The following is a 14657-nucleotide window of genomic DNA, read 5'->3' as shown; positions in this document are numbered from 1 at the left end:
GTATTAACGAGCTGCTGTGTGGATTCATACTGACATCTTGAACACGGGGCAGATGCTACACTGAGTCAAATGACACGCGTCATTTGACTCAGTGTAGGGCAAACGTTGGAAAGAGAAAAAAAGATTTTTCACAACTCAGTGGAAAACTGAGGTAGGGAAGCACAACTTTAAAAAAATACGACTGTTATTCTAGCAATACATAGCCACGTGCAAATTGCTGAAGCCATGTTTTAGTCCAGGGCTCTTTCTGTCGTCTAAACAAAAACAGCTGACTGAAGGACTGAACCATTCTGTCAACTCATCTGAATGAATGATTCTAATGATTCACTTTCACCCAAAACAACTGCTTTACAAGTCACTCGTGCAGCGATCCTCTCAGGTGACACAGTCACACTGCAGCTCTCCACTCTCCCTCCTGTTCCAATGACAGCAAATGTAAGTGAGTATTGTACGTGTGAAAGCACTGATGAACATTCTACAACTGCAGCGAGAACACATTTGACGAGTCAGTCTCTGCGGTTCGATCGCTCTGAGCCAACAAAGAAGAAGGGAAGTGTGGAGAGGAGGAGATGAAAATATTCCCTGCTCTCCTTTAAACACTCAAGGCCTTTTCCTCTCTTGGACACGTTTGTATGAAGAGCTCAGCTGATGCATGACAAACACAGAGCTGAATGAAATCACTCCAGAGCAGCGTTTGCCGCTCGCTCATCAGCTCTGATGAAAATCTAAACTGTGGACCTTTTTTTCAGACGGCGTCACTGATGCAGAAGTAGAGACTCGCTGGTCTGAAGAAGGGGAAAAATTCTATTATTTCATTTGGCTCCACTTCTCCTCAGGCTTTGATAGGTGCTGTTGCCGTGACAACCCGGTAACAGTAAAGCACAGGTGCCTGCTGGTATTTGTGGGAGAGGTTAATGTCGCCACGGTGTCGTCTTTCTGAGTTTGTCAGGTTTATAAAAAGCTGCAGCTGAGATCGGACGCAGCAGCTGAGCAGGACAGAGTCACCAACAGGAGACTCACTTCACACAATCTACATCAGACATTCATGTCTTTATCTCAATGTGAGACAGACTTTTCCAACTGAAGGAAACTGAAGTTTGTAAACCACTCACTCTCTCACAACAAAGTCCATAGAGAAAATCAGTGATTTTAACTCACGGGGACACAGGAGCTGCTGGTCCTTTGCTGCCTCGTGTGGTCACTTTGTGTCACAGAGGTATATCTGAAAGAGGGATCATGAAAGCCGAATTTTACAAAATGAGACATTTGAACTTAGTGATGGAGGCAGCAGTGGTGTGTGTGATGTTAAAATCACTGATTTTTCTGTATGTAATAAAATTTAGATTTTGTCAAACATGTGAAGGTGTACGTTGTTTTCAAGACGTCTCCACGGGTTCACGTCGGTTTCAACACAACTTTATTTATTTGTACAAAACAAAACACACACAGGGTTCAGTCGGCCGACCGACGCTGGGTTCAGATGAAAAAAAAAAATTAAACTGATTCAAAGTGAAAAAAGTGAGACACATGTAAGAAATGAAACCTTTTTAAAACTTTCACAACAAAAAAATATATCAATCGTTATTTCTGTGTTTTGAGTGTACGCAGAGATAGCAACTTCAAAAACACACCACACTGCCCCCTACTGGTGACGGTGGAAATGATTATACAAAAACTCCAAAGTCAGTTGTTCCGAGTTACAACTTCTGAGTACAACTGGAACACAGCGTTTATCCATTCACCAGCAGCAACAAGGATACAGAAAGTTACCAAAGCAGGAAGTGTGTCTTTCACAATAAGATGCTGAGCTAAACATAAAATGAAAAGAGTAGAAGAAAAGATTTGCGCCTAAAAGTGTGATGTCAGTGATCACCTTCAAAATAAAACTAACAAGCAGCAAAAACTGGAGAATAAAATACAAATAAATAATAAAAATACACTAAAAAGCAGCAGTGCAAAAAGAGAAAAAAAGCCTCTAGCAGCAAAGATCGGATTCTCTGAAATCTGTTAAAGTAACGTTTGTGTGACGTGACCTTCAGAATAAAACAGAACGTAAAGTGAAAGTGGCGCCATCACATGGCGACATGTTTACTGCGATGACGAGATCAGCGCTGAGTAATTTGTGTTCATACAACCTGTTTAGGCTTTCAAAAAGAGGCGGAGCCCATGGAAGATCGGCGAGTTAATACGTTGTCATTTTAGTCATACAGAGTTCAGGGTTGGGTCGCACCACTTACGTCGCAATTTCGGAGCTAGTTTGCAGCTTGTAGTTTGCACCAGACCAGAGTACATAGATCGGAAATTCATAGTCATATTTGAGTGGTTACTCGTCGTGTAAAGTGACGACAGTAGCGTAGCATTGCGTTACAATGGGGCTAATACTGAAAGTCTTTCACGAAAAGTTACTCCTCTATTTTCATGAACCAAATAAATTATAATAATAAGTTATCATTTGTTACTGTTGAGCACCACCCTTCCGATGTTTACAGTAGCGTCAACGTTTTCATCATCAGCATTTTGAATGTTAGCGTTTTCACCGTTTAGAGCAGGGGTCTCAAACTGGCGGCCCGGGGGCCACATGTGGCCCTCCAATCGATTTCATGTGGCTCTCCAAACGATATCAAGTTGTAACGAGTCATTTCTATATGTTTTTATTTTTAAATTAATAGATTAATTTTGCATCATAAATATGCTTTTTTTATTGTTGGATATTAAAACAAGCACTTATATTTTGAAATTATCCAATCCAATCCAACTTTATTTGTAAAGCACAAAACAAACACAGTGGACCAAAGTGCTATACAGAATAATGGATAAAAGACAGAAAAGCTCACACGAGGCAAGAGTAAAAGGAATTAATATGGCATATTGATGATATGAGCTCATAACATCAACCACAACTGTTGCTTTCCCAAAAAAGTTGGGCTTTTTTTTTTTACTTGACTGGCCCCCGACTGACCAGACGAGACCGTCAGTGGCCCACAGGTAATTTGAGTTTGAGACCCCTGTTTTAGAGTTTTCATCATCTTCATTGTTAGCATTTTTCATGTTAGTGTTTTCATCGTTAGCGCTTTCATCGTTAGTGCCCCCAAAAGTAAAGCCCGGTGCACCAAATTTCACAAAACGTGGTGGGGACATGTCGCAGACCGAGACAAACAAAAAAGCCCACAGGAACCAAGACCTCAACTCAACAGGAAGTCAGCCATTTTGAATTTGGCTTCCTTCTCTGCGATTTGCGCGTTTATCTTACCAACATAAAAAACATGCCAATTAATATTAAAATTAACAGATTCAAAAAGGGGCGTGGCTACAGCAATTGTGGTGAAGTGGCCTGTGGGTATAGCGCCACCTGCTGGCAGAACGGTGTAGCTTACCAGTGATGGGGATGAGACTGCCTATGCCGAGTCCGAGTCAAGACCGAGTCTTTGAAGGGTCGAGACCGAGTCGAGACTGAGTCCGTTGGTTTTCAAATACAGTCGAGTCCGAGTCAAGACCAAGTCTTTGAGGAAGCAAGTCTGAGTCGAGACCGAGTCCTCAAGAAGTCGCGACCGAGTCGAGACCAAGACCATAAAAACATGTCAATTTTCATATTCATGATTTAGTATCACTCCAGTTAATAATCAACAGTTAGGCCTATAGACTAAGCTAGATTGGGAATTGTTTAGAGGCGCAGTCTTAACGTCTTAATATGGACTATGCTTTTACTATCATTAAAAAAATCCCTATCACATGCATCATCTTCTGCCTATTTTTATAAACTGTTTCAACAGTGCTGCTCTGTCATCAACATGACTTTTTTAATCATAGTTAGGATATAACTAGAACATAAAAAAATGCGTTGGTCTGAAATTACGAGACCTTCTCCTCCCACTGTGGTCCAAGTCCGAGTCAAGACTGAGTCTTTGAAGGAACAAGTCTGAGATGAGTCAGAGAAAGCAGAAATCGGTCTTGAGACCGGACTCGAGTACTTCATCACTGTAGATTACACGTACAGGTGTAAATACAGATTTATATAGAGAATATCACTTTCTAACTTTACCATGGGAGCGCAAAACATGTCGTGTTCGTAAAATCATGAGTTCTTGTTCTTGAGTTCTGTTCAAAGGTGCCAGAGTTGCAATGAATGTACGTTAACTTTATTTATATTTATCTTCAGATTTTTAGAACCCTCGACCACGCTCTGTGTTCCTCGTCGGTGTTAAATTCCATAGCTTCTACGTGCGACAGCCTTGTCCTGCTGTGTCTCACTCTCACCTCGTCTTCTTCTACGTCTACATGTTTGTTTGTTTTTTCTCCCGCTCTCAGAATCCAGTCTGACGTTGAGTCCGGGTTCCTCAGAAACCAGCTGAGACCTCCACGGACTGAAGTCTCCTTCATATGTACAAGAGATGCAAACCTTACATCAACATGTCTGTCCTCTCTTCTCTGTCAGACCCTAAACCTCGTGTGACCTTTGACCCCGATCCCCAACTACAACACAACCTCTGAAAAATCGCACGTCTCTGAAATTTGGACTCAAGTCTTAAATTACGAAGCTTAAAGCTGCAGTAAGTAACTTGTCCTTTGTGAACATAAGCGATGGCCTCACTTTGACAAAATGTCCTCGCTTTAACAAAATGTCCTTGCTTTGACAAAATGTCCTCCCTTTAACAAAATGTCCTTGCTTTGACAAAATGTTCTCCCTTTAACAAAATGTCCTTGCTTTGACAAAATGTTCTCCCTTTAACAAAATGTCCTCGCTTTGACAAAATGTCCTCCCTTTAACAAAATGTCCTCCCTTTGACAAAATGTTCTCCCTTTAACAAAATGTCCTCGCTTTGACAAAATGTCCTCCTTTAACAAAATGTCCTATCTTTGACAAAATGTCCTTGCTTTGACAAAATGTCCTCCCTTTAACAAAATGTCCTCGCTTTGACAAAATGTCCTCGCTTTGACAAAATGTCCTCCCTTTAACAAAATGTCCTCACTTTGACAAAATGTCCTTGCTTTGGCAAAATGTCCTCACTTTAACAAAATGTCCTTGCTTTGGCAAAATGTCCTCACTTTAACAAAATGTCCTCACTTTGACAAAATTACCTCCCTTTGACAAAATGTCCTCCCTTTGACAAAATGTAATTGCTTTGACAAAATGTCCTCCCATTGACAAAATGTCCTTGTTTTGACAAAATGTCCTCACTTTGACAAAATGTCCTCCCTTTAACAAAATGTCCTCGCTTTGACAAAATGTCCTCCCTTTAACAAAATGTCCTCGCTTTGACAAAATGTCCTCCCTTTAACAAAATGTCCTCGCTTTGACAAAATGTCCTCACTTTGACAAAATGTCTTTTTTCTTCATCTGAAAACAGACAACCCTGTCAGACCTGACTGGCGGAGTGTTTGTGTGTATGCAGCAGGAGAGCGGGGGTGGGCGGAGACAAACTGCACTCTCCCACCTCACTAGCTCAAGTGGGAAAATCACTTCCTGTGCGCAGCGGGGGAATGTCGCTGGGTGACACAAGGGACAGCGAGAGAGTGTGAAGTCATTCGTCAAAGATTTGTTTACGAAGTTACGCACTGCAGCTTTAAAGTGGTGGTGTTTTGGTGAATTATTGCCCTCACTCACTCATTCACTCACGTCAAAGATTGAATAAATAACCAGTTCATAAAGTGATAACACTTTCACTTCTTTTGTTTAATTCAGGCTAACTAAATGTCCTTCATCGCTGTAGACCAATCACAGTCGAGTGTCCTGCTTCCTGGTGACGCCGACCTACTCCACTGGCCCCTCCCTCTTGCTTTCCGTTGTGACCTCGGTGTAGGCGATGCCCTGGTTCGGCGCCTGTGGCTCCTCCTCCTCCTTGGCCTGTTCGTGGGGCTCGGCTTCGCCCTCGGCGCCCTCCTGACCTTCGGCGACAACCCTCTCCTTCTTCAGCTTGATGCGAAAGGTTTCTTTGTTGGGAGCTTTCTTGGCAATGTTGTCCTTTAGCCGCTCGCCCGACTGCTTCAGCCGCTCGCCGGCCTGGTGCATCTTCTCGCGCCGCTCGGGAGGCATGACCTTCTCGCCCAGGTTGTGGAACTTGGAGCCGAGGTTGTCTTTGGTCTTGTTCATGTTCTCCTTGGAGAAGGCAGCCTTCAGTGTCTCCGTGCTCTTCACCATGGACTTCTTGAGGCGAGCGGCTCGAGAAGACTCTGTCTCCTCCACGCTCAGGTACTCTTCGTCGGAGGAGAGGTCAGCGGGGGCGTCATAGGAGTCGGGTTCGATCTCCAGCCCCTCCAGGCCCATGCCTTTAGGAGACTTAGTGACAGCAACAGATGGAACCTCTGTCTCCCCCTACAGGTAAAAAAGACAGAAGAGTTTGAGTATGTGTGGACAATCTGATCAGAAATAAACAACAAAGATATCACACAACTGTCCTGTTATTGGTTCAGTGTGGTTCAGTGTGGTTCAGTCTGGTTCACTTTGGTTCAGTCTGGTTCAGTCTGATTCAGTCTGGTTCAGTTTGGTTCAGTGTGGTTCAGTGTGTTTCAGTGTGTTTCAGTGTGGTTCAGTCTGGTTGAGTTTGGTTCAGTCTGATTCAGTCTGGTTCAGTGTGGTTCAGTTTGGTTCGGTTTGGTTCAGTCTGGTTTAGTTTGGTTCAGTCTGGTGCAGAGGGGTTCAGTCTGGTTCAGTTTGGTTCAGTGTGGTGCAGAGGGGTTCAGTCTGGTTCAGTTTGGTTCAGTTTGGTTTAGTGTGGTTCAGCCTGGTTCAGTTTGGTTCAATCTGGTTCAGTGTTGTTCAGTTTAGTTCAGTTTGGTTCAGTTTGGTTCAGTCTGGTTCAGTGTGGTTCAGTCTGGTTCAGATTGGTTCAGTCGGGTTCAGTTTGGTTCAGTCTGGTTCAGTCTGGTTCAGTTTAGTTCAGTTTGGTTCAGTTTGGTTCAGTTTGGTTCAGTTTGGTTCAGTCTGGTTCAGTCTTGTTCAGTCTGGTTCAGTGTGGTTCAGTGTGGTTCAGTTTGGTTCAGTCTGGTTCAGAGGGGTTCAGTCTGGTTCAGTCTGGTTGAGTTTGGTTCAGTCTGATTCAGTGTGGTTCAGTGTGGTTCAGCCTGGTTCAGTTTGGTTCAATCTGGTTCAGTGTTGTTCAGTTTGGTTCAGTGTGGTTCAGTGTGGTTCAGTTTGGTTCAATGTGGTTCAGTGTGGTTCAGTTTGGTTCAGTGTGGTTCAGTCTGGTTCAGTGTGGTTCAGTGTGGTTCAGTTTGGTTCAGTCTGGTTCAGTGTGTTTCAGTGTGGTTCAGTTTGGTTCAGTCTGGTTCAGTGTGGTTCAGTTTGGTTCAGTTTGGTTCAGTCTGGTTCAGTTTGGTTCAGTTTGGTTGAGTGTGGTTCAGTTAGGTTCAGTCTGGTTCAGTCTTGTTCAGTGTGGTTCAGTTTGGTTCGGTTTGGTTCAGTCTGGTTTAGTTTGGTTCAATGTGCTTTAGTGTGTTTCAGTGTGGTTCAGTTTGGTTCAGTGTGGTTCAGTGTGGTTCAGTTTGGTTCAGTCTGGTTCAGTGTGTTTCAGTGTGGTTCAGTTTGGTTCAGTCTGGTTGAGTGTGGTTCAGTTTGGTTCAGTTTGGTTCAGTCTGGTTCAGTTTGGTTCAGTCTGGTTCAGTTTGGTTCAGTTTGGTTCAGTTTGGTTGAGTGTGGTTCAGTTAGGTTCAGTCTGGTTCAGCCTTGTTCAGTGTGGTTCAGTCTGGTTCAGTTTGGTTCAGTCTGGTTCAGATTGGTTCAGTTTATGTTTATGTTTGTGTTTATGTTTATTTATTTATTTCAGTCATGTCAGTTAGATCACTCCTCATCACACATCATCTTAGTGTAGTCCACACAATACATATAACCGAATGGGAAAGCGGGAAAAGCAAAAGCTTATCTAGTCCCGCCCCCATTACCCACCGAATACCATCATACCAATTATTTTTTTTTATTATGACATTTTGACAAAAACATGTTTCAGCATCAGGTGGCACTCAGAGTCACTAAATGACCCAATCAATATATGGCAGATTGTGTTTGTTAATGAAGTTGTCTAGCCTATCGTTAAATAGTTTCTCCAGAACTTTTGACGGTTGTGGCAGTATTGAGACTGGTCTGTAATTAGTAAATTTGTGTATGTCCCCTTTCTTGAACAATGGCACAACTTTTGCCACTTTCATTTTGGTGGGAAATGTCCCTGTCTGAAATGACAGGTTGCAGATATATGTTAGAGGTGAAATGATTCCATCTATTACTTTCTTAATTAGCTTCATGTCAAGGTCATCTACATCCGTGGATGTTTTTGCTACGCATTTGTAGACCAGGTGCCTAATCTCTCTGTCCTTTGTTTGGTTCAGTCTTGTTCAGTGTGGTTCAGTGTGGTTCAGTTTGGTTCAGTCTGGTTCAGTTTGGTTCAGTCTTGTTCAGTCTGGTTCAGTGTGGTTCAGTTTGGTTCAGTCTGGTTCAGTTTGGTTCAGTCTTGTTCAGTCTGGTTCAGTGTGGTTCAGTCTGGTTCAGTTTGGTTCAGTCGGGTTCAGTTTGGTTCAGTCTGGTTAAGTCTTGTTCAGAACTGTTTGTATTTATGTGTTTCCGTCAGGAATAGAACCATACCGTCCTCCTCTACCGTCCACAAAAACACATCGATGCAAACGTTTCTTGAGTTAGCCATTGTTAGCCACAGTTAGCATTGTTTGATATTGTTAGCCACAGTTAGCATTGTTTGCCATTGTAAGCCACAGTTAGCATTGTTTGCCATTGTTAGCCGCTGTAAGCATAGCAGTACATGATCTTTTCCTCACGTTAACAGTGTGACATCATGTTTAAAGAGCGATTTGAAACAGTGTTATGTTTGCGAAACATTTACCATGAGACAAATATGGCAGAAGTGAAATTAACGGTAAAAGTAGCAGAGTTTGTAAAAGTGGCAGCCATCTTGGAATCTCATGTCAGTGCTGATTAAGTTTCTGAGTTTGGACTTTAAATGAACCTCAAGAGCAGATTTTTATAATATATTCATATTTGATATTAAAAGTATTTAAACTATTTCTGTTTTTATTTTTAAATGTCCTGAATCTTCGTCCTCGTCCTGCGTCTGAATCTTCGCCCTCGTCCTGCGTCTGTCTTCATCTGTAAACTTTGACTTTGGCTTCTTGTGCAGCTGCAGATCAGGTGATGAACATGTCTCACAGTGTGGATTATAATCTGTACTGTGAAAGTGATCTGCAGCATCTCGTCTGTCTCCTGCGTCCACGAGGAATAAACGCACGCGCTGCTCCTTCAGACGACAGAAAATATGATATACCTCCGAGACGACCGGAGCTGCCGTTCCCGACGTCTTCGCGAGATCCAGTTTGTCTATTTTTACTCGGATGAAACGGAGACTCATTGAGACTGGAAGCTGCTGTCGACGGCAACAAACACCAGAAACTCAAGCTGGCAGGTAATAATGACATCGATCCATTCACCACTGAAATAACTGAAGTTTACTTCATCTGTTTAGCAGTGATTCTGTACATTTAGTGTGAAATACGTAATGCTTATTATTAAAGTGATAGTTCAGTTATTTCCAGTATAATCAGCACTGACTGTGCTGTGAGCGCCCCCTGCACTTAAAAAACGCGGCTGCCAGTCTTTATCTCACTGACTTTTCTAACAGGAAACCGAGCTAGGAAACCACTCACTCTCCCACACCAAAGTCCATAGAGAAAATCAGTGATTTTAACTAGAGATGTTCCGATACCATTTTTTTCCTCCCGATACCGATTCCGATACTTGTGCTGTGGGTATCGGCCGATACCGAGTACCGATACCGATACCAGTGTGTTATAAAAAAATCTCTGAGTGCTACCTGATGCTGAAACATGTTTTTGTCAAAATGTAATAAGAAAAAGAAAAATTATGTATTGTATGATGAAAATATGTATTCTGTGGGTAATGGGGACGGGACTAGATAAGCTTTTGCTTCTCCGGCTTTCCCTTTTGGTTATGTGTATTGTGTAAACTACACTAAGATGATGTGTGATGATGAGTGATCTAACTGACATGACCGAAATAAACATACACATATATGTATATATATATATATATATATATATATATATATATATATATATATATGTGTATGTATATATATATATATATATGTGTATATATATGTGTGTGTATATATATATATATATATGTGTGTGTGTGTGTGTATATATATATATATATATATATATATATATATAAATATATAAATATATAAATATATAAATAAATCATTGGTGGTAAGGTTTGGCTAAGGTTAAACCCTCTGTAAAACATGAACGAATACAGCAAATGGACATCATTTATTTTGACCAGTGATATGTTATTTTGTTTTTCAGCTTGTACGTTTTTTTTGACTCTGGTCCAAACACCGCAGCACTGGCAGAGCTTCATGTTTCCATGACGACTGACCGGGAAAGGACGCGCGTGACATAATTTTTACTCGACTCCAGATTGTTAAAATGAGTCTCTGAAGTAACGCTAAACTTTAAAAACAGAGGCCTACATACGCAGGACACAGGTACGCTGGTTAGCTGTAGCGCTGCTCTTTTCGTTTAATAAACGGGCGGCTCCAGTTTGACTGTAGACGCGCTAACGGAGCTAGCGCAGCTAACAACGCTAACGGAGCTAACTGGTAAATACTGCCAAACTGCCGACATGATGAGCTAACGTTAGCTCCTTGTCTACAGGTGTCGGGTGATCAGTTCTTCTTCACGCCTCTAAAACAGCACAGCGCAACTGTTTCAAGAGCGGCGAAGAAGAACCGCGTCAGAGCTAACGGAGCTCTATTAAATAACGTGGTATCGGATCGGTGCATGGACTCCAGTACTCGCCGATACCGATACCCACATTTTCGGCAGTATCGGAGGCATTTCCGATACCGGTATCGGAATCGGAACAACTCTAATTTTAACATCACAGCACACAGGAGTTGTTGATCCACTGCTGCCTCCATCACTAACTTCTAATGTCTTATTCTGTAAAATTCGGCTTTCATAATCCTTTGTTCAAATTGACCTCAGTGACACAAAGTGACCACACCAGGTAGCAGAGGACCAGCAGCTCCTGTGTCCCCTCCAGCTAAAATCACTGATTTTCTCTATGAGGTTTGGTGTGGGAGAGTGAGTGGTTTACAAACTTCAGTTTCCTGTTGGAAAAGTCTGTCTCACAGTGAGATAAAGACGTGAACGTGTTCTTAAGATATTGTAAGTTGGTAAAAATCAGTTTTTCCTTATGAGCGTCTGTGTCTCAGCAGCAGGGGGCGCTCACAACACGGCCAGTGATGAGTACTGACATAAATAATAAATAAAAGATTTAAAAAATGAATAAAACCAACATGTTGACGTAAATGTAGGATCTGGCAGAGATCATCTGAAATGTCTAAACCTAAAGAATATATGTTTTATTGCGCTGTAATTTTCTATATCCCTAAATAAAATAGTGTCACTTTTCCCTCTGAGTTCTGTTCATCATCTGATTTGACCCCACTGAATTCTGATTTAATGTCATTAAAAAGTCGTATCATGTGTCTTTTTGGTTTATTTTTCAACGTGTTGATGTCTCGCTCGCTCCAGCTCTCGTCTCCTGATTAACGTCCTCTGTGAGGACGTGCAGCGTCTTATAACGATACAGATGCTTCACTGTGACGCCGTGTCTTCGCGTCCTCGCTCAGTCTCTCACTGCGTCTTAATGAATTTAGTTCATCTCAGTCTTGGCACGTGGCCTTGTTCCGCCTAAGGGAACAAATCCACTTACTCTTAACTTAATTATGCTCCAGTTGTTTATAAACAGAAACCTGGACTGGATCCTCGGGCTGAAGCGGACTGATTTCAGTGTCTTATTTTTAAACCGTCCTTTCAGTTAAAGGCCTTTAAAAAGCATCTTATTGAGCTGGTGTTGAGACATGTCCTCAAAGCTCTTCACTCTGCCACTGTTGAAGCTGAAGGATTTTAAATCTCGTGACTCAATCGGAGTCCTGTTACGAAGTCCAGGTCGGAAAAAACCAATACACCCATGAAATATGTTGATTAATGAATGAATAATTTAATAGAATAATTAAAGTAAATGTTCTTTGAACCCAATCAGGAGACTGCAGTTGGATGTTTTTGTACAAAAAGCAGAGACAAATTAACAAGCAACATTTTTCCTGTCTCTACAGGGGTGTGTCAACTTTTAAAGCTAATTTTTCCACAAAACAAAACTGTAAAAAGTGCTAACATGTAGCTTCTATGAGCAGATACAATCAACGCTCACTTGGGGTCACATGACACAGGATTTTTATCGGATATAAGTGCGAGTAACTGGATTGAATGCACTAATATTATCTTCGACTACTTTATTTTGGCGTCAAGCCAAGAAAAAAACGTCTTTGGCCAACCCCTTTTGAATCCACAAAACACCCTTTTGAAAACGTTTTGCCTTTGATGTGTTTCGTACAAATGGACATGTTTTTTATCTTGGTACGATAAACACGCTAAGTCAAGTTTAATAAAGCGAGTTACAGGGCACTTCCAGTTTCAAAAGACCTACTTCCTGTGTGCAGGTTATGCTAGGGGTGATCCCCTGGTCTCACACAAGAAGTTTTCAGCGTTTCAGTCGATGTACAGCCGAGTTACGTTAGGCACTTCCTGTTTAATGGCGAAAAAGCAGCTAAATTCAAAACAGCCTACTTCTTGTGTGACAACTTTGTCCGTGGACGTGTTCAGGGTCGGTCTCTTGTGTCACGTACGAAGTTTCGAGGCAATTGGTTACTGTATGGCGAAGTTAAAGTTCCTGTTTAGTGGCGAACGGTCAGTTCGGCAAATTCCGATGCTTGCCGTGGCCACCCCCTTTTGAATCTGCAAGACTTTTCAATGGCTTTTTTTGCCTTTGATGTATTTTGATGCATTTTTTATGTTGGTACGATTAACGCGCTTGGGTGAGTTTGTTCATTTGCAATTTGCCAAATTCCAAATAGCCGACTTCCTGTTCAGTTGAACAGATGAGTGGAATGTTTCTGCGATAAAAACGTAACCTTTGAACAAACGCTCACCTGATAGATGACCACTCGGAACTTGTTGCGCGTCAGCAGCTCGTCCTGTGTGGACTCGACCTTTTTGACTCGTACGTTCTGCTTCTCCACGCGGGAGCGGACCTCCTTGACGTTGGCGCTGACCTTGCGGGTCTTCTGCAGGAGCTTCTCCACCGTGCCGCTGGTGTCGCCGTGGTCCTTGGCCAGCTTCATGACGTCGCCCTGGATGCTCTTGATGTTGTTCTCCAGCTCCAGCTGACGCTCCTCCATGCGCTGCTGGCCGGACTGGACGTTGTCGATGATGCCGGCCACGCGCTCTAGCAGGGACAGGATAGTCAGGGCGCTGATGGGGTTCCCGGCCTCGTCCTCCACCCCGACGATCTCCAGCTTCTCCTGGACGCCCGCTGTGCGATACTTATGCTGATCCATTGCAGAGTTTCGACGATTCTCGTCCCAAACGTTTAAAGAGTCAGACGTGTAGTTTAGTTTGGGGAGGGGGACCAGGACCGTCAGGGTTACCAGCAGAGAGACCGGAGAGTGGTGCCACCCCAACTCAGGTCTGGAGACGGGAGAGGGGAAACTCCACCTACCCCTTTTTAAAAAAAGCCTACATCCAAAGGGACGTTGGATTCTCATGAGGGGAGTGGAGGGGAGCGACGCTCACACGAACTCCAGCTAAAAATAAAAACTCTTTGTAAGGCGACACTCTGACATTTTGAGACGACTCAAACTGAGGGAGGATGGAAATCCCCGCCTTAGTCCTGATCCACGTTGTTGAACCTATGCAGACTGATTCATAATTTTTTTTGCTCATGGGTCGGTGCCAGCAGCTGTGAAATATGTACATCATCAGCAGCAGCTTTGGCTGGAACGTTTTCAGGGATTAAACGCTGCCCTTTTTTCACTTCCCTCATGGGGGGGGGGGGGGCAGAGTCCAAACATTGACTCAGACTGAGATCTGGATCTCTTTATAGAGTTGACTGACATTTCCAGAGAAGAGCATCAGATGGCCACTATTTTAACACCCACTCCTGTGAGCTGCCAAAACGTGGAAGAATCCTGAGCTGCCGTCGTAATCAAGACCAAAGTCGGACCAAGACTGAGGCAGAGTTAAGACCACTCTGTCTCCTGCCTCGGTCTTGACTCAGTCTTTGTCCTTGGGTATCTTCAGGAGTTAGCTGTTGGTAACCGGACTTCTGCAGTTCTTAGGTTCTGTCCACATGAAAACAAGTCAAAGTGAATTTTTGAAGTCTTGATGCTAACGTCTGAACATAAAAGTCCAGGATTACTTTGTCTTGAGTAGAAGTTAAGTCAGTGACGTGATAAACTGATGTGGAATGAACCGGAATCTTTCCAGGCTACGAGCTTATGGTGGTTCTGAGCGTTCAGGATCCGCTGAGGGTGGACCTACTGGTTCTGGTAAAAGGCAGAGCCTGTTACATCTGAACTACAACCCAAACTTTCAAATGTGGAAGAGCCAACCAAAACAATCCGTTCTAGTTTCACTGAAGCAAACCTTAAACCTTAAAACATGAAACAATTCAACTTCCTTTTTTGCCAGGAAATTAAGTTTGTATCGCATCCCTCATGGTTCCTGTGAAGACGTCGACTGATTTACGTCGTTAGGAGCTAAACTGACACCTGAAAAATTTTGTTTTC

General features: G+C 42.9%; 1 protein-coding gene across 1 annotated transcript; it reads right to left on the bottom strand.

Annotated features, from left to right (window-relative positions):
• Positions 1–1400: 1400 nt before the first annotated feature.
• cavin4a (caveolae associated protein 4a) lies at positions 1401–13581 on the bottom strand. Its single transcript, XM_058627468.1, has 2 exons — positions 13020–13581; positions 1401–6310 (listed from the first exon to the last, which is right to left on the bottom strand). The coding sequence occupies exons 1-2, from the start codon at positions 13425–13427 to the stop codon at positions 5750–5752; spliced, it is 969 nt and encodes a 322-aa protein (XP_058483451.1). The 5' UTR covers positions 13428–13581; the 3' UTR covers positions 1401–5749.
• Between the last annotated feature and the right edge of the window lie 1076 nt (positions 13582–14657).

The sequence above is a fragment of the Solea solea genome, chromosome 1 (genome assembly GCF_958295425.1).
Source record: "Solea solea chromosome 1, fSolSol10.1, whole genome shotgun sequence".
Classification (NCBI taxonomy): Eukaryota; Metazoa; Chordata; class Actinopteri; order Pleuronectiformes; family Soleidae; genus Solea; species Solea solea.
This window is presented reverse-complemented; position numbering and strand designations above follow the sequence as displayed.